The following is a 24,193-nucleotide window of genomic DNA, read 5'->3' on the forward strand; positions in this document are numbered from 1 at the left end:
ACTACAAAGCTACAGTAAATAAGACAATATGGTACTGACACAAAAACAGAAATATAGATCAATGGAACAGGATAGAAAGCCCAGAGATAAACCCACGCGCCTATGGTCAACTAATCTATGACAGAGGAGGCAAGGATATACAATGGAGAAAAGACAGTCTCTTCAATAAGTGGTGCTGGGAAAACTGGACAGCTACATGTAAAAGAATGAAATTAGAACTCTCACTAACACCATACGCAAAAATAAACTCAAAATGGATTTGAGACCTAAATGTAAGACCAGACACCATAAAACTTTTAGAGGAAAACATAGGAAGAACACTCTTTGACATAAATCACAACAAGATCTTTTTTGATGCACCTCCTAGAGTAATGGAAATAAAAACAAAAATAAACAAATGGGACCTAATGAAAGTTAAAAGCTTTTGCACAGCAAAGGAAACCATAAACAAAACGAAAAGACAACCCTCAGAATGGGAAAATATATTTCCAAACGAATCAGTGGACAAAGGATTAATCTCCAAAATATATAAACAGCTCTTGCAGCTCAATATTAAAAAAACAAATAACCCAATCCTAAAATAGGCAGAAGATCTAAATAGATATTTCTCCAAAGAGGACATATAGATAGCCAAGAAGCACATGAAAAGGTGCTCAACATCACTAATTATTATAGAAATGCAAATCAAAACTACAATGAGGTATCACCTCATACCAGTTAGAATGGGCATCATCAGAAAATCTACAAACAGCAAATGCTGGAGAGGGTGTGGAGAAAATGGAACCCTCTTGCACTGTTGGTGGGAATGTAAATTGATACAGCCACTATGGGGAACAGTATGGAGGTTCCTTAAAAAACTAAAAATAGAATTACCACATGACCCAGCAATCCCACTACTGGGCATATACCCAGAGGAAACCATAATTCAAAAAGACACATGCACCCCAATATTCACTGCAGCACTATTTACAATAGCCAGGACATGGAAGCAACCTAAATGCCCATCAACAGACAAGTGGATAAAGAAGATGTGGTACATATTTACAGTAGAATATTACTCAGCTATAAAAAGGAACGAAATTGGGTCATTTGTAGAGACGTGGATAAATCTAGAGACTGTCATACAGAGTGAAGTAAGTCAGAAAGAGAAAAACAAATATTGTATATTAACGCATATGTGTGGAATCATACAGATGAACCAGTTTGCAGGACAGAAATTGAGACACAGATGTAGAGAGCAAACGTATGGACACCAAGGGGGGAAAGTGGCGAGGTGGTGATGGTGGTGGTGTGATGAATTGGGAGATTGGTATTGACCTGTATACATTGATGTGTATAAAATGGATGACTAATAAGAACCTGCTGTATAAAAAAATTAAATAAAATTCAAAAAAAATTTTATTGATTTATAGTTGATTTATATTGTATTAGTTTCAGGTGTACAGCAAACTGATTCAGTTATATACACACACACACATATATTCTTTCAGATTCATATATATATATATATATATTCACATATGTATATATTCTTTTTTAGATTCTGTTCCGTTATAGGTTGTTACAAGATATTGAATAATAGTTCCCTGTGCTGTACAGTAGCACCTTGTTGTTTATATATAGTAGTATGTATTTGTTAATCCCAAACTCCTAATTTGTCCCCTCCATATTTTAATATTCACTTTAAAAGTTACTTTTAAATGCAATGCATCATTGTTCAGTTTACACTTTTAGTTCTCTACTCTTCGGTATGTTTGGAGACCCAGAAACATTTCCCCTAGAAGTGAAATCTGAGCTTTATTAGAGAAAAACAACAACAACAAAATTTTAAAGCCTCCTTTTAAAACTTTTTTGGAAGACTATTTAATGAAATTAAATTTCATTGCCTGCCTTCTGGGACTGAGATCAAGAAAAATTAGATGTGTTATCTCTTTGGGGAGTGTTGTGCTAGAGTGGCTGCATTTCTCTCATAGATCAGATAATGAGATGGCCAGTGCTTTTACAGGCTTTGTCCTCTTCCTTCCCCTGAGAATTCTACAACAAACCCCTCAACTTCAAGCACAACTTGCTTGGAATGAAATGTTTCACCTATGATTCAAGAATCCTCTTTGTGCATGTGGTAAATCAGAGAAAATGAGTCAAAACTCATAGGGAATTCTCCATCAGCTGGTGTGACATTTAGGAAGGGACATGAAATCCTTGAAGCCTCTAGGGCACTATTTAATGTATTACTGCAACAAAACTGGAAGAGCAATTTTCCGTGATATGGTCAATTCAGTCATTGTTACAATAGGGATGCAATAACTATAAAGCATTTCCTCAAGTGCTTAACTCATTATGGAAAAACAACACTGGATAAAAACCTTAGGGACCTGAGGTGGGGTTGGAAAATGGATGTTCTGGTTAGTACAGGGTTTGGTTGCACTTAACAGAGGCTGATTGTATTAGCTTAACCAACTAAGGAGTTTATGTAACAAGGTAGGCTGTGCAAAGCTGGTGAAGCACTTGAGAAAGCAGGTCCCTTCTCCCTTCCTGCTCTACCATCCTCAGTATAGTCACAAATGGCTGCTCTGTCTCAACACTGCATCATCATGGTCTGGACAAGGGGGAGGAGGACAGGTTAAAGGCAGAAAGCTTACACTGGCTATGTTTTTTTTTTTTTTTTTTATGTATTGGGGGAAAGTAGCTTGCCATGAAGTAACTTTTGGCCACCGGAGGACTAGACGCTCACCCTAGCTTTTGGAAGTATTTTAAATTCAATTGTTACACGGCCCCCTCCAAATGCATTTATGATTCTGTTAGCAAGGAAAAACAGTTGAAACTGGTAATGTCTAGCCCATTTGATTAACTGAGTTAAGTACCATGCTTTAAATTTTGCTGTTAGACATTTTTCTAAAAATATGTTTATATTTCTATGCCTTTGAAAGCTTACCGCCACATAAATCACGACTAAATTTTCTTTTATTATTTCTCAACTTACTTGATTTTTCAAAAAGAAAGGACAACTTAAGATTTTTTCAAAAAGGAAGGACAACTTAAGATACACCCACTTGATGAACTGCTACGCTGTCAGTACTACTGCAAGCACTTCACAAAAAAGTGTCCAAATGACTAACAAACATGAAAAAGATACTCACTGATAAAGATTTGCCATTGGAGATATACACATTAGAGCCATAATAAATTGTCATTACATTCCCAGCAAAATGTTTAAAATTAAAAAGAGATCATACCAAATGGTGAAAATGTGGAGTAACTGAAACTTTCCTACATTGCCAGCACCTGGGTAAAATCTCTTCAGAAGGTTGTTTCATAGTTATCTACTGACCCTAAACTTATGAGCAATCCCGCTCCTAGGAATGTGCTCACCTCTGCTCACCAAAACACATGCGCTGAAGTGTTTATATTCATAACGGCAAAAACCTAGGAACTCACCAAATATGCACCACAAGTGGAAGGAATAAACTATGCTTTAGTCACATAATGGAATTCTATACAGCAACGAGAATGAGCAAACTACAATTACATGCAAAAATATGTATGACTCTCACAAATAATTGAGGGAAAGAAGCCAGAAAGCATCACAAAAAAAGAACAACTGTGTGAGGAGAAATTTATATAAAGTTCAAAAATAGGCAAAATTATCCTATGAGTTCTAAGAAGTCAGAAAAGTAGTTAAAACCCTGAGAAGAATAGTTGACTTAACATGGGCAAGAAGAGATCTCTTGGGCTCCTGATATCATCCTGTTTCTTGATCTGGGTGTTGGTTAACCGGGTGAGTTCACTTTGTGAAATTCATCATGGTATATATTTATGATTGATACTCTTTTCTGTATGTATCTTATACTGCAGTAAAAAGGTGAAAAAGCGACAATTATATATACTGCTGTTAAAATGAAGTTGTCCCATCTTTTGTCTAAGGCCAATTCTATCCAACTGTACTTTTTTTTTTTTTTTTAAGTCTTTAAGGCATTTATTTCATCCATGGATTTTGGGATGTAATTTATGAAGTTGAGAATCATTACAGTACAGTGTATTGGGTTGGCCAAAAAGTTTATTCGGTTTTAAGTAAAAATAAGACATTTTTCATTTTCACGAAGAACTTTTGACTTTATTCACTAAGTAAAGGAACTTTTTGGCCAACCCAATATTTATTTTATTTTTTACATTAAAAAAATTGAAGTGTAACTGATTTATCATGTTGTGATAGTTTCAGGTATACAGCAAAGTGATTCTGTTAGACATATATATATCTATTCTTTTCCAGATTCTGTTCCATTATAGGTTATTACACGATATTGAATATAGTTCCCTGTGCCATACAGTAGGACCTTGTTTATCTATTTTATATATAATGGTGTGTATCTATTAATCCCAGATTCCCAATTTATTCTTCCCCCATCTCCCTTTGGTAACCATAAGTTCATTTTCTATGTCTGTGTCTATTTGTCTTGTAAATAAGTCCGTTTGTAGCATTTTTTTTTATATTCCATATTTAAGTGGTCTCATATGATATTTGAGCACCTTTCAATCCTCCTCTTATTTGACTTCTCAGCATTATTTGCTACTCTTGTCCATTCCTACAATTTAGAGAAACTCTCTTCCTTGTGCATTTATGATTTACTGGCTCCTGATTTCCCACCTGACTTCTCTGGCCACTCATTCTGTTTTCATGGTGAACATCTCTTCCTTTATTCATTTTTGAAATGTGACCTTGAGTCCAGACCCCTCTTCTGAACTACAGGGTTCTATATCTAACTGCCAAGCAACATTTTCACTAGACATCTCACAAGTACAGAAAAGTCAACTAAGCTTAATATCTCCCTCCTTAGTGTTGTTCATCTTTCCAAATTCCTTGTCTCAGTAAATAGCACCAACCAGTACCCAACCCAGAAACCTATGTTCAATTTATAGTTATTGAATGAAACACAGAAGATGCAAAATTGTGGGTACGACTTTTGCTTCTCATCACAGTGGACTAGATATAGTGAAGGAATCATCCTGCTACAAAACTAGATGTGAATCAAAAACAGTTTTTGATGTTTTGTTTGGCTCTCAGAAATTAGAAAAGTCTTCAAAGACCCTTCTTCCTACCAAATAAAGAGAAATAAGTCTTGAGTAGAGATTAGAACAGGGTTCTTTATGCATGCTGGAGAGATGGAGTTGGTCTGACTGCAAATGCCAATAGCAGTTCTGTGTGAGGAGGTAAATCTGATACTCCTGCATTTAGGACAGGGGTCTCCAACACCTGGGCCACAGACCGGTACCGGTCCACAGCCCGTTAGGAACCGGGCCGCACAGCAGGAGGTGAGCGGAGGGTGAGCGAGCAAAGCTTCATCTGCCGCTCCCCATTGCTCGCATTACCGCCTGAACCATCACTCGCGTTACCACCTGAACACCCCGCCCCCCGTCCGTGGAAAAGTTGTCTTCCACGAAACCCGTCCCTAATGCCAAAAAGGTTGGGGACCGCTGATTTAGGGAACACCTGCTTTAGGGGACACCATAGAGAGGTTTAAAGTGGTCCCAGGTTGCTGGCACTCCTGGACATGCAGCAGCAGCAGATGAAAATCATCTTTGAAATGAAGTGTCTTCAATTTAAGCCATTTGAATTCCCACTGATGTAAGATCCAGAAAATATAAATTCATAATCTAAGATCACCAAGTACACAAGGAGGCAAGACGCCATGTGTGAGAGAGAAAAATAGCACAACTTATTTAGATATTGGGATTGTCATATACAGAGTATAGAATAACTAGGTAAGAAATGTTTAAAGAAATTTAGTATGGAACCACAAAGTTGGGCAAACAATGAGACTATCAGGAACAATGAGAAAGATCTATGTGACAATAAAGTGGAATTTCTAAAAATAAAAAATAGATTTTTTAGGAATTAATAAAACTCAATGTAGGGGTTTGCCAACAGATGAAACATAGTCAAAGAATGAACTGGAACATGTGACTGAAGAAATTTCCCAGAATGCAGCACTGAGAGGTAAGAAGATGGAAAATATAAAACAAGCTAAGAGATATGGAGAACAGAAGAGGAAAAGGAAACATTTATTTGAACCCTAAAAGAACAGAGTAGAGAGAACTGAGGAAAAGGAATAATTGAGGAGGTGATGACTGAGAATTTTCCAGAAGTGATCATAGATATAAATCTATGTTTCCAAGTAGAAGAAAAGAAACCCAGGTATAGATACATCATAGTGGAACTGTGGAATAGCAAAGACAAAAAGATTCCAAAAGTAGAGAAAAAGAACAGATCATAAAGTACAGCAGCAATGATGAAGACCAGAATGAATGAAATAATACCATCTTCGAGGTGTCAGTCTTGCATTGTAGATCCAACCTATTTTTTTTAAGAATGAAAGTGATACAAGGATATTTTCAGATGAACAAAAAGCGAGTTCACCATCAAGAGACCTCCACTAAAAGAACTTCTAAATATTTATTTTAGAAAGAAGAAAAGGATCATAAAGTAATGGTCTGAGATATGAGAAGGAATGGTAAGTAAATAAAATAGGAAACATATAAATACATGTATATAAATACCTGTGTAAAAAAAAGTCTGGAGAGGCGTGACCAGACTTAAAGTGTTCTAAGGTTCTTGGATTGTCTGGTTGGAGGGTTTAAGATATTATTTAATTTAAAGATTTGTTCTATTAAATATGCATGGTAAAATTTCCAGGGTAACACTAAAACAATAGAAATTGAACATACAAGTTCCACATGAATAAAAAATTAAAGGATAAACGCTACTCCCAAGCCCTCTATTTAGGAGCCAAGGCCATTCAGCTGAACAGTAATAGTGTTCAAGCTTTGCTACTTAAGGGAGCAGCATTTAGAAACATGGGCAGAGTCCAAGAAGCAATAATCCACTTTCGGGAGGCTATACGTCTTGCACCTTGTCGCTTAGATTGTTATGAAGGTCTCATCGAATGTTACTTAGCCTCCAACAGTATTCATGAAGCAACGGTAATGGGTAACTATGTTTACAAAACTCTAGGAGCCAACGCACAGACCCTTACCCTTTCAGCCACCATTTGTCTTGAAGACCCAGTGACACAGGAGAAAGCAAAACTTTATTAGATAAAGCCCTGACCCAAAGGCTGAACTACATTAAGGCTGCGGAGAAAAAAGCAGAGCTACTTACCAGAGAACAGAAATACGAAGTTGGAATTGCTTTGCTGCGGAACACGCTAGCTAATCAGAGTGACTGTGTCCTGCCTCGGACCCTAGATTTCCTTGTAGCTGTCAGTGAGTATCAGGAAGCAATGGACCAGTACAGTATAGCACTAAGTGGTGGACTCCCTCAATCCTGCCTATGGAACTGGAGTTGTTTGGAGAGGCCAGGCATTAGCAGTTTCTCTGTGACTGGGTGGTCATTTCACTGCTGTGCCAGGGAGATGACGCATTAGCCAGGAAGAAGCAAGGCAGAGATTCAGGCCTTTCCTTTGTTTGGTTGTCCCCTAGTTTGGACCCCAGTGACCAGAAGTCTCTAGAGGGGATGCAGAAGGTGGAGAAGGAGAAGAGTCCCACGGATGCCACTCAGGAGGAAGACGTGGACGACATGGAAGGGAGTGGGGAAGAAGGGGACCTGGGGGGCAGCGACAGTGAGGCGGCCCAGTGGGCTGGTCAGGAGCAGTGGCTCGGCATGCAGTGAGGCAGGCACAGCTCCGTGGCCACCCTGGCCCGCCCTGCTCTGAGCACTTCCATGGACTGAAGGAACCTGTAAGGCGCCTGCTCTCTGGGAAGTCAATGATTCAGCATGTGATTGCACCAGGGGTCTCTGCCCCTTGCTCCATTTTTCTAGTAGTGACTTCATTTTTAAAAACTGAGACTGACCAACCTTCCATATATCTCCATCCTCCTCTGCTCCAGCCAGGGAGCACAAAGGGAGCGCTCTGAGAGGCCCGTAGACGTGTTGGGGCTTCTGGGACAGAGTGCTAATTTGCAAGCTCGAGGAATAGACAGTCAGACTGGCTCTATCAGAGGGTTTCCTGTCCCAGAAATCATTATCCTGGGGTGTCCACACTTCCCTAGTAACCTTGCTTCCTTCGGCAATGTTAGTAATGTCTTAAGCTAACAGTTGCTGTTTTGCAGAACAGTTCTCCTATTTGCTAATCTGGTAACTTGCCTATGAGCCTGGGTCGAATCTGAGAAACAAGTGTGACCTAGAGCATGAACAGAGGTGCAGTTGGGGTAATAAAACCGTTTTTTGTACAGTAAAGGAAAAAAAATTAGACTGCATATTAGACAGAAAGCCAAAATCCAGCTAACTGAAGAGACATGTAAAATTTAAGGACAGAGAAAGTGAGAGAGAGAGAGAGAGAGAGAGAGAGAGATGGAAGAGAAGGGAGAAGGGGAGAAGGAGGAGGGGGAGAAAGGGAGGGGGAAGGGGAGGGAGACGGGAAAGATATATCAGATAAATATCCATAAAAAGAGAACTGGGATAATTACCTTAATATTTGACAAAATAGATTTTAAGACACACACAAAAACAACAACAACAAAAAAACAGTACTAGTGATAAAGAGGGCCTCTACTTAAAAGTTAAATTTATCAGAAAGAAAAATATAACAATTTTAACTTGTATTAAATAAACTTAAGCTATAAAAATCAAAAATTCATAGTTTCAGGGTAAAATTGACAAATCCAGAATTGTAGGTACTCCTTGTTTTTTTACTGTGAAAATCACAAAACAATGGGTAAATACATTTAAAAGATAACATGTTTATTGCTTGTGGCATTAAGGGTGATTTTGCTCCATTTTCTAAACTTTCTTGATTGTTGTGACAATTGCTTTTATAATTAAAACACCTTTTTTTTCAAAAAAATGAAGTATGGAAGTTAAAATTTTAGTTAATTGAGGACTTGAGGTGGGCTTAGTTAATTAGTGTTTTACTGTTTTGGGGCTAATTACATAGTTTTAGTTCTTACCCCAATGTTTATCAGGTTGAGTACATCTTAATTACAACTTGTTTCTTTGTATTTTGCTAGAATGTCAAATGATTTACACATGGACTTAAAATTGCTCAGGCAATCCTTGACTGATACATTAAAGAATCTAATTTACCACAGTTACTGTTTTCCTAAATAAGAATAAAAGATTTTGCAAAGAATGCATAATAATGCATTCCACATTTAAACATGCTACGACTGATTGTTGTTAGCTACATCTGGATATCTGTATCAACAACAGAGCTTTGATTTTTCTCTGCTTCTGCCCAGACATCATTATTATCACTGTAGGGGATCAGTTACTCTGAAAAAAAGGAAAGATACAAATTGGTATTTTTTTCTCATATTGATACTCTCTTAGACTTAACTTTCCAATTCCTAAAACTCAGTGTTCTACTTCTACATATGCCTTTTGAAACACTTTGTGGTAAGCACTAGTTACAGGAAATAGGAACAGATCACTGTATACAAATAAAAAGTAAGGCAGCATGCTCTGAGTCTGGTTCTAAAGAAAACAGGCACAGGATTTTTTTTTTTTTTTATTACAGGACTGAAAAGAGACAGTAAATAGACTCTCTTTGAATGTATCATCTCAAAATCTAAACCTAGTTAGTCTATTATACAGATTTTTTTCATAGTTGATTAAATTTTACTGTGCAATTCTGGGAAAGAAATAACACCATGTTGGAAAAGTATAACAGTAATTTTAAAATACTGTTATATTTTGAAGGATATTTAAAAAATAGTGATAGGAATTCTAAATTCTTATGTTTTACCCAATCAATGTGATTTAGAATCTTTTGAGATTTGAATACCAGAATATTCAGTTAATGCAATCCTTTTGCTGTTTAGACAACAATAAAAGAATAAGAATGGAATGCATTATTTGCATCTCTTTGCTATTGAAGATAATAGTGTCAAAATTGAATCTTAAAAACTTCAGAGTAGATTAATAAATAAGTCAATTACAAGCTATCATTATTTTTCTTTTTTACTGTTTATTGAATTATAACGTGTACAAACAGCACAAATCAAGAAGTGTACAGCTTGATGAATTCCTACAATGACACTTCGTGCTATCAGCACATTGTGATCATTAACTTTTAAGTTGATAAACTGGTAAGAATGAAGGATTAAAACCATCAACAACTACCAAAAAAAAGCAGAGTACTAAACAAGAACCAGTAAGTGTGACTAAACCAGGTGGGAGGCACACCTGCAAAAATGAAACACGTTTTGTCACATTTTATACCACACAGGTTTTCTGTATCATCAGAACATGGGAGAATACATTGTCTCAACCTGATAGGAGCCGGACTTGGAGTTTCTCTTACTGTGCTTTTCTTCCCTTGCTTGCAGGAGTTGTACATTTCAAAGCAAACTGCAGAAAAAACAGAAAACTTCAGAACCAATTAAATTGCTTAGCAACGTTTTTGTCTTCTTTCCTGAGCTACTTCTGTGTAATCCTCCTGTCACAAACTGTGACCTTACACAGTAACTTTAAAGTTGAAAATCAACTTTTCAACGTTTTGAGACGCTCTCTTCCCTTGACTGACAGATCGTTTTGTTCACTTGAAAGTGTTGGACGTCTCCTAATTCCCGGTCTAGTCATAACGCCCAGAGGTTACTAAAGAACACTCAAGATTCACAGGGACTCCACCCATGGTTTAACTTGTAAATACAAGCCATTCTGAGATCTGGGTCCTGAAATTATTTCACCCTTCGAGAGCAGAAATATTACCATGTTCATACAGTGAACTCTCAGATCTTAAAATTCTTTACATATTCAGCGACTTCTTCGACCCACCAGTAACTTTCCCAGTTACCAACCAATAATTTTACATAGGTTGCTATCTGTTTTGTTCGCAATTTACGAGCAATTTAGCCACACGTAAGCAACCTTAAGGGGAAGAGGGGTTCTTCCTGTCAAAGAATCCACACAATGAGAGGCCCGTGGTACCCAAATGAAACAATAATGAAAGATCGGCAAAGCTCAGAAATGTTCCTTAAAGCCACGAACGCCAGCTCTGATTTCAGGTTGTCGGAGCGCGCCCGCTCGGTAGCCTTTGTGGCCAAGAGGCAGAGGGGTCCAGGGAAGAGGGTCCCACTGGGGACGCTTAAGATGAGAGTGGGTGACCCTACTACCAGCCCGGCCCCACCACAAAGAGGAGTAGACGCTCCGCATCCCCGTCACCAGGGCAACTCTGCAATCCGACACCTAGGCGCAAGATTCCGCATCCCCAGCCACCGGACGCAGAACAGAGGCGTTTCACAGCCCGGACGCAGGGACTCCGAGGCTTCCCACAAGCCGCCGTCCCTGGGGTGCGGAGTGCGACGAGGGAGACGCCCTCTCTGCAGGCCCGGGGTCCGAAACTCAGCCACCCACAGCGACGCCGCCGCTCCCAGGTCTAGCTGACCGCACGTGGCGGCTGTGATTGCCCCGGACGGTATCCCTCCGCGCCTCTCCCGCTCAGTCTCCCTCTCCCTCGCCGGGACCCTCCGAGTCGGCGCGCCGCGGAAGGATCGCACGCACGCGCTCGCGCACGCCCCGCCGAAACGGCGGAGAGCTGCGGAAACCGCGGTAAGGAGCAGTCGCCACTGTAGTCGGTGGCACAGCAGCTCCGCAGCCTCCCGCCGTTGGTTAGTCAGTCCCGCGGTTGCGGGCGGGAGGGCAGCCGGCCCGGGCGCGCCCCGCAGCTTGTCCCTCACCACCGTCCCAGCGTCCTCCCGCCGCAGCTCCTCGGGGAGGGGGGCGGTCGGTGCCTGCGCAGAGCCGCCTCCTCCCCGCCCCCGCCCCGCCTCCACCCGCGCCGCCGCCGCCGCCCGCGACCGCCGCCGCCGCCGCTGCGCCTGCTGCTCCTCGCCGTCCCCGCTGCAGTGCGAAGGGTTCGAAGATGGCCGGTTGGCAGAGCTACGTGGATAACCTGATGTGCGATGGCTGCTGCCAGGAGGCCGCCATTGTCGGCTACTGCGACGCCAAATACGTATGGGCAGCCACAGCCGGGGGCGTCTTCCAGAGCATTACGGTGAGAACCGGCGGTGGCCCGGGGACCCGAACCCGAGCGGGGCCGGCCGTGGGGGCGCCGCCGCGCGGAGCCGGGCCGCCGGGAGGGCCGCGCCGGCAGGTGTGCGGGGCGGCCGGCGCCAAGGATGCGGCTGCCGGGCGGGCGGAGAGCCGGAGGCCCGGGGACGCCCCCTCTGAGGGGCTGCGCTGACTGGCGGGGGCGGCGGCCCGGCTCCCCGGCGTTCCCAGTGCCTGTCCGGGTGAGGCTGGGGGAGGGGGCACTCGCCGGCTCGGGGGTGGGGGCCCTTTTCCCCTTGTTCGGTCCTCCTGGGTCCCCTGGAAGCCCTGAGGCTCGCTTTGTACGTCCCGGGGTGGAAGCGGGGACCGGAGGGGCCGGGCCGGGGCGCGCTGGGCCCGGGCGGGGGTCCTCCGGCGGCCGGGCCGCCCCTCGCTCCGGGGACAGCGCGCCGCCCGCGCCGCGGGCTGTGAGAGGCGGCGGTTGCCCGGCCCCCGGGATCCTCGCGGCGACTTGGCGGAGGTTTGCCGGTGTCCAGGCCTCCGAGGCTTGCGAGAAATATACACCGACAACGTAGGTGGATTCGTGAATCTCGACTACAGCTCAGGCTCCATAGGATTTTTTTTTTTTAATTCTCCAAGATGGCGAACTGCCATTGATTTCTCTCCTCCTCCTATGGAGATTCATCGATACACCGTTATCCCCAGTTACGCAACATAGCTCCAAAAAAGGGGGTGCTTAAAGGGGCTTTTAGTAATCTGCGAAGACCAAGGGGACACTTAAGTTCTCCAAGTCCCTCCCTCTTTAGTAATGGTAGTAAAGGCACTAATGCAGATTTATGCTTCACGGTGCCTGATTTTTTTGTGACTTGGTGGTTTGACTCGGTTGCCACATGTCTGGGGGATAATTGTCACTAAGCGTCCAGTGCTGCTTTATTGTTTTGCCTCTTTCTAAACAAGGCTCTTTCTATAATTGTGACGATTATATCAAATACAGCACCATTCTCTTAATTTCTTAAGCTTCACGCCCCCTTCCTATCAAACGCCCAAATCCAGGCCCCCTATTATGGGTGCTACTAATTATTCTTGTACTGCTTAACATGGTTTAAGATTTAGCAGTGTAGAACTCAGTCCTTGATACAAGTACTTTCAGGTTTCCTATTACCGCAGTGGGCTACAATTCTTACAGAGAATTGGCATCTGGTGATCAACTTTTTTTCTGCGGTCCTCTTGTCTTTGTGTGTGAGTTCCCGCTGTCTGGCCGGGAAGATTGCAGGAGTGTGCTTGGAAATGGCTGGGGCCTGCTATGACTCTGCAGTTCTGATGGGGGCGACGCCTTCCTTCTTATTCATGGAATGTTAGAATGCACGTTTTCTCCTTTCCGGTTCTGGTCGCTACCTCAGTTTCTTTCCCAGTCTCCCTCCATTTTCTCTGTTCTTTTACCGTTGCCTACTGCAGTGCTGCGGACAGAATCCTCTTTGCGTTTGCCCAGAAAGAAAACTGATTACTGAGGTGGTAGGGTAAGGGAAGTTGCAGAGAAAAAGGAGTAAGCGGCTAGAATAATAGAGAGGAGGGAAATATGAATTTGGGGATGCGCTGAAGTCTAGGGCTTGAAGTTCATATTAATACTATGGGGGATATTACAAGCTGTTTGAAGCGAGTAGAAGTGAACAGGTCTGCCAAGCATGGGCGTTATTTTAGGAGACTTTCAAACAACTTTAAATTTGATGCTACATGACTGTAACGTGACTGATTATGATAGATAAGCTTTTGCTGAAAGTTTTTAGGTGAATCTTTACCATTACGTAAGTACTTCAGGTACCACCTGATTTGAAACAGTTTATAAATAACTCTTAAGTTTGCAGTTTATCTAGTGTCAACTAACAAGTAGAGATTCTTTGCGTAGACTGGTTTTAGTTACCAGACTACACTCTTAACTGTGAAATCTAATTAACTGACTGACATAAAACATGTCACCATGTAGGATTAAGTAATTTTTTAGAAAAGACTGAAACTTGATTTTACATTGTTGAAACGTGGATGTCTTGTAGTGGTAGTACAAACTTGGCAGTCTTTGCTGTTACACCAAGGCAAGGAATTAACTACAACTTTTTTCTTTTCTCTTTCTTTTCCTTTTTTTTTTTTTTTGGTTGGGGGCTGGGTGGGGGGTGGTGGGGGGACAGCCAGTAGAAATAGATATGATTGTAGGAAAAGACCGGGAAGGTTTCTTTACCAGTGGTTTGACTCTTGGCGCAAAGAAGTGCTCAGTGATCAGAGATAGCCTATACGTGGATGGTGACTGCACAATGGACATCCGGACAAAGAGTCAAGGTGGGGAGCCAACATACAACGTTGCCGTCGGCAGAGCTGGTAGAGGTAAGCAAGGCACACTTTTGGTTGAAAGTTGCATGCCACGTTACAAGTGATTAAGCAGTCTCTAACATTTTGAATAAAGTGTTAAAAGAGTTCATAATGGCTCTTAAGGTGGTTTTTGTGAACTGCTCAGCACTGAAGGAGGCACTGCTGTAGATTTACTTCCTCTACAGCAGCTGCATACACAAGCTAACCTCTGAGATCCTGACTTTCTTCTCAAATAGAATGTTCATATCATCTTTTCAGTTTCAACTTTAGTAAACTGAACATCTAAATTTGCCTCTTCTGTATGGATAACTGAATCACTTTGCTGTACACCTGAAACTAACACAACATTGTTAATCAACTATACTACTCCAATATAAAATAAAAAGTTAAAAAAAAATCAATTTGTCTCTTCAACTGTTAGTTATTCAGATTGTTAAATCATTCAAATTTGTTACTTTAGTCCCTTTGGGTCTTTGACCTTTGGATCTCTTCCTTTCTTGCTCACATTTTAGTCATTCACTATTCAGCATAAAAAAGGAAGAGTTAATATTGGCTCATATTTCTATTAGAAACATTGCTGGGGAAGAGAGAAATAATTAGAATCAGGGTTTTGAAGTAAGTTTTCCACTTACTAAAATATTTTCAAAGACTAAGTGTGTCTGATTTATTCGAAAAGTAGGAAATTATATTTCATTTATATACTGGTCCAGAAATTCTGGTGTTTCCTGACTATTGTCAACATTGCAGAAATTCTTACTGTACTAAATAAATCTCACTTTTTTGAAAGCAACTTTTAAAACTGAGGTTTATTATGACATCTAGTTGATTTACAGATACATTTAAATGTGTTAACCTGTGTAAATGTTTTGTAAATAAAGAGGGCTTATGTAGCCTCATATAGCAGACTTGGCACATCTAATTTTAAGACCACATCTACCATGGGAAGAAACTTGGAAGCTACTCTGAGCCATAATTTACTGCAGTGGTCCTACCAACTCCCTGTGACTGTCCTAAAGGTTACTCTTGTTCTGATGTGAGTTGATGCTTATGAGTATTTCTCTATAGGAAAATTAGATGACTGTGAAATAGTAGACAAATCTCTAAAACATTACCTGAGCTCAGATAAATATATTAAAAAGAAGCATCAACCATGTGACATAAAAACGAGAATGTTTTCATACCATACAGCACTACTGACATCTAGTGGCAGTGAATATAACATCTGACATATGTACATATGTTAACATTTTCACGATAGACCTTTGAACTGCATCATAGAAGAACCTGTTTTTGGAAATAGTAAATCTGTTTTAGGATTTTAGACTCAATTAAAAACAAAGCTAACACAGAGAGGATATAGTAAGCACAGGCCTTTGGTACTTTTAATTTGTCCTTTTATGAATGGCACTGAAAATGCTATTTAAAATTCAGTCTTGGTTTTCCTCTGGAAATAATAGATACATTTAGCCCCACTGGTAAGACTTAATAGTTGGTACTTAATCAAGCAGTTAAATTTGGGGAGAATTTTATAAGTAAATAATTACCTAATTTTTTTTTTAAGTTTATTTTTTGGGGGCCAGTTTAATATGTATTGTCAGACTAATCAGAAGTTTTTTGCCCTGTATAAAAGATAAATGTCCATTAAAAGGAATGAAATAATGCCATTTGCAGCAACATGGATGGACCTAAAGATTTTCATACTAAGTGGAGTAAGAGAAAGAAAAATATCATATGATATCACTTATATGTGGAATCTAAAAAATATGATATAAAGGACTTATTTACAAAACAAGCAGACTCACAGACTTAGAAAACAAACTTATGGTTACCAAAGGGGAAAGGTGGTGGGGGAGGGATAAATTAAGAGTTTGGGATTGAGAGATACACACTACTATATAGAAATAAATAATCAACAAGGACCTACTGTATAGCACAGGGAACTCTACTCAGAACTCAACCTAAAAGGAAAAAGAATCTGCAAAAGAATAGGTGTATCTATATGTATAACTGAATCATTTGCTGTACACCTGAAACTAAAACAACACTGTAAGTCAACTATACTCCAATATAAAATAAAAATTAAAAAAGATAAATGATCACACTTCTTTTTCCCTAGCTAGTGTAAAGATATTTTTATAGAGCATTGCAGCTGCACTGATTGGACTTCCAAGATACAGTTAATAGTCAAAATGTTTTCAGCACATTACTAGTTTGAAAGTTCTCCCTTTTGGAGACCTGGCTGACTTCAGTGCTTCGTTGTTCATGGAAAACTAACTTAATGTAACTTACTAATGGGGTTCTGTCTGCTAAAACTTATGGGACTCTCTTGATTAACACTTCTTTTGAAACACTTTTCTTCTTTCTCTTTCAGTCTTGGTCTTTGTAATGGGAAAAGAAGGGGTCCATGGAGGCGGATTGAATAAGAAGGCATACTCAATGGCAAAATACTTGAGAGACTCTGGGTTCTAGCTGCTAGGCAGACTGTTAAGTATTAGGGAAAAATTGCTCTTAAACTTTCCTAGCTGTAAGCTTGAGTCTTAATTCTGGAAATTTTATTAGCAATGCAGGGTGATGGGGTATGAACCTGTGTCTCCTTTGTATCCCTCTGTTGGTGGGGAAAGGTGTCTTTCTTTCTGCCCTCCCCCCCTTAAATAATTCTGTTCACTTTTGTTTTGTTTCCTTGTGTACTCCAGCATTGGTTATAGTCATGGGAAAGGAAGGTGTCCACGGAGGCACACTTAACAAGAAAGCATATGAACTCGCTTTATACCTGAGGAGGTCTGATGTGTAAGCAGCCTCTCCCCATCTACCTAGCAACTGTCTTCATCACCACCCCAATTATGGTCACAGTGCTACCAGACTATAGATGGTAGCTAATTTTTCTTTACCTATTTTCTAATGTCACGATTCCTCTTTGCCCAATGGATCATTTGTATGTTAACCACTGTATGTAACCAACCTTATCTGGCAACATAATTGCAGCACAGTAATGATTTGCATGATACCTTGAAATTTGGGGGGAGGGGGCATTGCAAGTTGGGCATCACTTTGTCTTAGCAATTAATGGGATATTGATTACTAAAATAAGTTAATATTAAGCAAGGTGCCGGTTGTACAATCTCTAATTTGATCAGTGTCTTTCAGCACTTTGAGCATTTACTTAGCTCATTTAGTCTTCCTTTTGTAGCGCATGGTTGGGAGGAAAAAGTGCATGCGTCTTTCCTTCACTCCTCTTTTCCCACCCCCTCCCTTCGCACATAGGTATTTGGTTTGCTTCCACCTTCTTTTATGCAGTGCCTGGTTTATTTAACCAATTAATATTCCTTTTGTTGATGAGCTATTGAGAGCTGCAGTAGTTTGCTTTTAGTATTGCTGTTGCACTTGAGTAAAGACAAATCTTTTTTCATAGTGTCTACAGGACATAATGACAAGTGCAACTGCAAAACAAGAGCAAAGGCACTTCCTCCCATGACCTTACAGTAACCATACTGATTGAATCCCCAGGGACATTCCATCATTGCAATAGCTCACATTTTTGTTCCTGTCTTTTTCTTTGCACACCAGCTCTACTCTTTAGTAAAATTGTAAAAGGCTGCCATTATGGACATCTGGTATCCCAACATAACCATCTGGAGTGTGTCCAGTTTGTTCTTCATAGGACCAATTTTTATTTGCAGCTTGAGTTTTTATATGAAGTTGCATTATTGTGGACTTGGCTGTCTTGTGATGAATTTTTTTTCATATGTATTCTGTGCCATACTATTGTTAAAATGAACTGTTGCTATTGTGAGATGGATTTTAAATGACCTCTTAAAGGTTTCTTTCGAATGGCACTACTTTAGGGACATTCTAGTATTTGCTTCTATTGTTTGGGCCTTGTGGATAATGTACAGATTTAAAAACAAATCTTGTTGCTGATTTGTCCATTTCTTTCCCTGCACTTTGTTACATCTGGGATACAGTCTAACTCATCTGATTTAATATGCATTTAAAAAAATGCCATAACTATTAAACACCTTGTTTACAGACAGATGAAATAAATTTATTCCAACCAAATATTCTAGACTCCTGTTGTTTATATAAATTGTTAGCTTACTGTTACAGTTGATTTTTGATACAATGGGAATATACTCTGCTACAAGCATAAAATTAAAAAAAAAATTCAGCTAATGGCCTACTCCATTTCCTTTAGTATTTATCATAAAATGAGTGCCTGGGAATTTATTTTCAGTAGGCTTTGCTTTATTAAAAATGGCTTGTAGTTATTTCAGGCTCATTTTCAGGCTTATGAGGCAAAAATTGACTTAACCACTAGAAATTAAATATTTTTGTCTTGTTGCTGGCCTCTTGATGTGAAATCTAATGGAGCAGCAAGGGGCCCAATACCAAGAAGGGTTTCTGCATTGTGGATTCTTCTGTGTTGAACTGTCACATGACTTCTTTCAATTTGGAGGCTATGTTGGCAGGCCGAAGTCAGCCAGCTGGGACTCTCACATAAGGGAAGACATTCCTTAAAAAGCATAAAAGATAATTGGGATGTCTTGCCGTTTCTGTCTGTGGAGTGACATGTTAACTATGACTAGGTAATAGTTTAATCCCAGATGTTGTAAGGTCCCTGAGATGTACTGAAATTTAGTAAATATGTTTAATACTATTCAGATAAAAGATTATCACACACTCTCAAGCAGAAGCTCCAAGTTCAAAAGCTGGTGGGTCTAAGCACAACTGGGGGAGCTGGGTATAATGCAGATTCTGGGCTCTGGATTTCTACCCTGGAGATGAAGATTCCAGAAGTCCCTTTAGAAACAGTAGGTCGGCCTTGATCCATTTTAAGTGAACTGTATGCTACCCCTTTGGGAAAGGGTGGGTTAGGGAATGGGAGTTAATCTCTTTGCCTTACTTAAAATATACTGTGCATAATTAAATTTTTTTTCTTTGACAGTGTTGTCAATTCTGAACTTGATTGTCCATACAGGGATGTAAAGATATGGAAGATATGGATTTGGGGCTACTTTGACAGCTGGGCATACCTTAGAATTGTAAAACAACAATAAAACTTCTTGACCTGTTACAAGAAGGAGGTGGGTCAAATGAAAATCTGGTGGTTGGGTTGTGATGATTTATGATTTTATGGTAATATATACATTTATACTTTAGTTGTAAAGAACTGTTAGGGTAACTAATTAGAAAGCAGTGACCACACTTGTGAAACCCTTACTGAACGAACCTGTAGTAAGTAGGTGAGGGGACTGTGTATGATGCTGGAGGTGTGGGTAGGGGAGTAGAAGATGGTAGAGGGCAACTGTATCATTAAAATAATGAATGAAACTAGTCATTGGCCCCCTTCCCACAATTTCACTTGAAGGACACTTATGAAAATATATACATGTGTCTTTGCTTTGTGTATTTAGTTCTAGGAATTTAACCTAAGGAAGTGGAGCTATATAAATTCGTATAGCAGAATGTTGCTACCACAGCATTACTTAGAATAACTAAACTTGGAAAACTACAAGATTTAACTTGCAGGGTTATGGGTCGAATAAATGACTGTATGTCCAAAAGATAAAATAGTCATTAAAGAATTACATAAGAAAATGCTCACCAATGAATTTTATATAATAGGATAAATGTATGCAGTATATAATGTATTTTACATATGCATTTCTGAAGGCAAAATATAAACTTTTCTCTCAGGTAAGTTTCCAGGTGACTATACTTCTAAAATCGGAAAATTTTTAAATTAGGAATTTTTTTTTTTTTTTTTTTTTTTTTGCGGTATATGGGCTTCTCATTGTTGTGGCCTCTCCCGTTGCAGAGCACAGGCTCCGGAAGCGCAGGGTCTGCGGCCATGGCTCACGGGCCCAGCCACTCCGCGGCATGTGGGATCTTCCCAGACCGGGGCACGAACCCGTGTCCCCTGCATCAGCAGGCAGACTCTCAACCACTGCGCCACCAGGGAAGCCCAGGAATATATTTTTTAATAGAAGTGGGATTTTAATTTTATTCAACATCTTATTTAAAAAGCTGTATAGTTATACCAGAGAAATTATAAGAGATTTCAATGACTATTAAGAGAACTAGTAACAGTCCTAGACAGTGCTGTTAAGTATATATATTTTTAACAACTAAGAGTTTGGAGTTTCAAAAAAAAAAATTATTTTTGCCTCAGAAAAACTCGTAACTTAAATTTGAAGGAACCAAGTCCTTGATTTGAACTGTGGATTAAAGAGTGAGGGAACAGAACCTCTGATACACGTTACACTGACTTTTAACTTTTTCCCTCTTAAAAAAGTATGATGTTTTTATTATTTAATAATTATAAAAGCTATTACTTATATTTATGTGCCAGGCACTGAGCTCAGTGTTTTGTCCTGACACCCTACTTTAGGATAAATGAAATTAACACAAATGACCAAACAGGTTTAGAAAAGTTAGGATCATACAATTGTGTCAAATTCCATAGCTTTGGCTTAACTACCATAGTAAACTAAAACTCTGTTTCTCAGGCGTGTTTTTATTTCTGTGGAGCAGGGTGGGCATGGGAGTATGATGAAGAATTCAACTTTTGATTTTCCTAAGTGGAAATAACTCATTTTTTGTTGTTGCTTATAAGAATTTTTTAAAAAAAGTTCAAAAAGTGAAATTGCCCCAAATAGTGTTACACTTTTTAAAAATTTATTAAAATTTTTCTTTTTACAACAAAAGGCTAATATAACTAGTATACTTAACTATTTTCGAATATGCTTTTGTTCACTATCAATCAATCAGTCAGTTTCCCATGTCAATAGAAATACATCTAGATGTTTACCTTTTACTGTAAGGGATGTATCATTGCAAGAAGGTACCGTAATACACACTATTGTTGGAATGATTTTGGCTGCAGTTTTAACTTTTGGGGGGATTACCTAATTGCTTGTGAGCAGTTCCTTTGTAGAAAATTCTAAGGTGATGTGCATTTATCTAACCTAAATTACCTTAATCATTATACCGTTCAAAAGTGCTGTGCATATAAATATGGTTAATTTTGGTAATACTATAGCAGAACAAATATTTGCCAGTTCTTAAAGTGGAAAACGTGTTTATTAACATTCAAACTCCCTTCATACAAGGCCATATAAAAATTCTTAACATTTTGATTATACATAAGTCTATATTTTCTACATAGTTACAATAATGTATAATTTAGCTTTTCATAATACATTGTTTAAATACATCATTAGTTCTGTTAAAATTAAGCAATATTTGCAAATCCAATACTTGAACAATTTCCTCTGTACATAGTTTAGCAGGGCTAATTAGCATAAGATGCTCTTTATTAAGAGGTATATGATCTGAGTATTAACAGTTACTGAAGTCTGGTATTTTTATACAGCATTTTCTTTTTCCTTTGATCACAACAACACAAAATCTCTAAGGATACTGAAATTCAGTAAGTAAAGTCCAGAGGCATTAGCCAATAAGTCAAGTTCATACATAACACTATAGTATTAAAAACCTTAAAAAAAAAAAAAACCTTTTGCAATCTGCCCTAGTACAGACTGTTCCTATCAGGATAAGACTACTTGGCAATAGAAAGGAAAAAGACAGCTTTGCGTCTCCGTGGTGCTGATTGATAGGAAGAAAAATGCTAACTTACCTTGTCGCCTCTCACTTAATGACGGCAGAAACGCCAGAACAAGCATATTCCAGCTCAACAGCTTTAGGTAACTCTATGGAGATGGGGGTTGGCTTAGCTCATGCTAGGTGGCCACAGCACTGACCTTGTGTGTAAAAACATGAAACAGTTGCATACTGTGATCTAGGTTTTAATTGTAAGCTATAGTGAGGAATTTTTTTTTTAATGTTTTGGCTATATTTCATTCCAAAAGAGTTGATTTGATGCTTGAGTTACAGCACCAGTCTATATTAGTTATTAGTGAAACGAAGTACACTCCTGCAGATAAATACCAGATCAAAAAAACCTGTTTCAGTAATTTGATTAACCTGTAGAATACTAAAAAATAAGTTATTTCTACAGAAATCTCTGAAGGGAGCAAAAACACTATATGCCTAAATAAACATTTTAAAGGGAAATAACCCAATACCCTCTGAAGGTCAAACAGTGTTTGCCATGTTGTAATCCTGTTCACCATCAGGCTGCAGTTGGACCACAACACTCTGTTCATTGATTTCATTTTCTGCATCACTACTGTCGGTATCTTCATTGTCCTCTTCCTCATAGTCTGAAGATTCTGTCATGTTCTGATGTGAGCGGGATTCCGACAAAGCCCCAAATGACTGGGTGCTGACAGAAGCCAAAGGTCTGAGTAAAGGGGTATGTTCTGACACTTCATTTTCTTCTTGACTACTATCTGTGTCAGAGTCTGAATCGCCTTGAGAAGGAACAACTTTTTGCTTGCAGACTGGACAGGTTTTTTTGGTTTTAGTTAGCCAAGGATCTACACACTTGCAATGATAAGCTGTTGAAGCAAAATATACATCTTTTAGGTAGTATACTGTAGTTGAGAACATTATTTTTAATGTTTATTCATGTTCTGATCTATATGTATCATAGGAACAAGAGAAGAAAAGCTTGTAAATTTTTATAAACTGCTCCATCCCTTAATGAGATCACTGATTAGTACAGGGCCTGGCTTATGGTGTGCTAATAACTATCTCCTGTCTCTCTAATACTGAACCTAAGTATAAATTACTCTATACAGAAATTCAAAGCAGTATGTAATTATTCATACCATGGGAACACGGAAGGATTCTGAGCTTGTCTCCATCTTCATATTCATCCAAACAAATGGCACATACATCATACTCATCTCCTATGACAGAAAATAGTAAAACTAATTTAAAACATGTAGAGGAGTATTCTTAACTTTTCAAGTTCTTCCTCAGTCACTTATTTTAAATGCCTTCTGATTTATCTTTTAAATGATACCTCTTTGTTTTCTCTCAGGTCAGGGAGCTGCTTCAAGTTCAAGTTCAGGAACCTGAAGTTTTAAATTAAATAATTAACCTTTTACCTACAATAAGAAATTAATTAAAAATGGATGTCAAATTTGTTTACCTTGATTACCTCTGCAAAAGATTTTAATAATTCATTAGTTTTACATAACTGTTCAGATGCTAGTGTGGAAATATTTTATGCCAAAGATGACAAAATTTCACTATTTAGATATCTTAAGGTCTCTGAGTCGTTTAAGTAAAAATGGAAGCATATTAGAACATACTCAAAAAATACATATTAGTGAATAAAAACGTTTAGAATGAGATATACTGAGTTTCAAATCTCTTCCAACATTTATGAGTTTTGTGGTGCTTGGCAAGTTACTTAGCCTCTAACATACAGTTGTTTTATCGGTAGAAAGATTCCATCTACCTTGCAGAATTGTGAGGATAAAATGAGATAAAGGGCCAAGCACAGAGGTATTCACTAAATGGTGTTGTTTTGTTTTGTTTTGTTTTTCGGTACGCGGACCTCTCACTGTTGTGGCCTCTCCCGTTGCGGAGCACAGGCTCCGGACGCGCAGGCTCAGCGGCCATGGCTCACGGGCCCAGCCGCTCTGCAGCATGTGGGATCTTCCCTGACCGGGGCACGAACCCGTGTCCCCTGCATTGGCAGGTGGACTCTCAACCACTGCACCACCAGGGAAGCCCTGGTGTTTGTTATTAATATCACTGCCTTTTTAATTCCTTATTGTTGAGCTGATCACCTTTATAAACAAAAGACAGTTAAAGTCATTGCCTATCCCACACTCAGGGCAACCACATTGGAGGCTTGTCAGAAATAAAGCACTGTCTGGATACACAGGCTGGATGAACATAACGCATTCCCTGGTGGTGCAGTGGTAAAGAAAATGT

At 39.4% G+C, this 24,193-nt stretch overlaps 2 protein-coding genes and 1 pseudogene across 8 annotated transcripts in view; 2 read left to right on the forward strand and 1 right to left on the reverse strand.

Moving 5' to 3' along the window:
• Positions 1–6,729: 6,729 nt before the first annotated feature.
• Positions 6,730–7,663, forward strand: LOC309822689 (anaphase-promoting complex subunit 7-like; annotated as a pseudogene). The gene is made up of 2 exons: positions 6,730–7,299; positions 7,446–7,663. The product of its transcript is annotated as an anaphase-promoting complex subunit 7-like (transcript).
• Positions 7,664–11,775: 4,112 nt separating this feature from the next.
• On the forward strand, positions 11,776–23,413 carry PFN2 (profilin 2). 5 transcript variants are annotated; one of them, XR_014296800.1, is made up of 4 exons: positions 11,776–11,987; positions 14,164–14,356; positions 19,284–19,422; positions 23,289–23,413. XR_014296800.1 is itself a non-coding variant. In XM_082655179.1 (3 exons), exons 1-3 carry the CDS (start codon positions 11,856–11,858, stop codon positions 19,322–19,324), a joined length of 366 nt encoding a protein of 121 aa, XP_082511305.1. In that variant the 5' UTR covers positions 11,776–11,855; the 3' UTR covers positions 19,325–20,097. The 5 variants fall into 5 exon arrangements, 3 of the variants coding, with proteins under 3 accessions (XP_082511305.1, XP_082511303.1, XP_082511304.1); XR_014296801.1 differs by lacking the exon at positions 23,289–23,413 and adding an exon at positions 20,157–20,316; XM_082655179.1 differs by lacking the exon at positions 23,289–23,413 and having other exon boundaries at positions 19,284–20,097.
• Positions 22,379–24,193, reverse strand: part of RNF13 (ring finger protein 13) — a 131,531-nt gene continuing 129,716 nt past the window's right edge. For both annotated transcript variants that reach the window (XM_082655175.1, XM_082655176.1), the window contains 2 exons: positions 23,074–23,154; positions 22,379–22,800 (listed from right to left, as the gene is read on the reverse strand). In XM_082655175.1, coding sequence (XP_082511301.1) covers positions 22,436–22,800; positions 23,074–23,154 — 446 coding nt within the window. In that variant the 3' untranslated portion in view covers positions 22,379–22,435. The remainder of the gene's footprint in view (positions 22,801–23,073; positions 23,155–24,193) is intronic.

Source organism: Grampus griseus (genome assembly GCF_964374135.1).
Source record: "Grampus griseus genome assembly, chromosome: 5".
NCBI lineage: Eukaryota > Metazoa > Chordata > Mammalia > Artiodactyla > Delphinidae > Grampus > Grampus griseus.

Coding starts and splice junctions, on each gene's coding strand:
- PFN2 (XM_082655177.1), top strand. CDS start 11,856: ATGGCCGGTTGGCAGAGCTACGTGGATAACCTGATGTGCGATGGCTGC. Junction 11,988..14,163: donor GCGTCTTCCAGAGCATTACG/GTGAGAACCGGC, acceptor GTGGGGGGACAG/CCAGTAGAAATAGATATGAT. Junction 14,357..16,712: donor CGTCGGCAGAGCTGGTAGAG/GTAAGCAAGGCA, acceptor TTTCTCTTTCAG/TCTTGGTCTTTGTAATGGGA.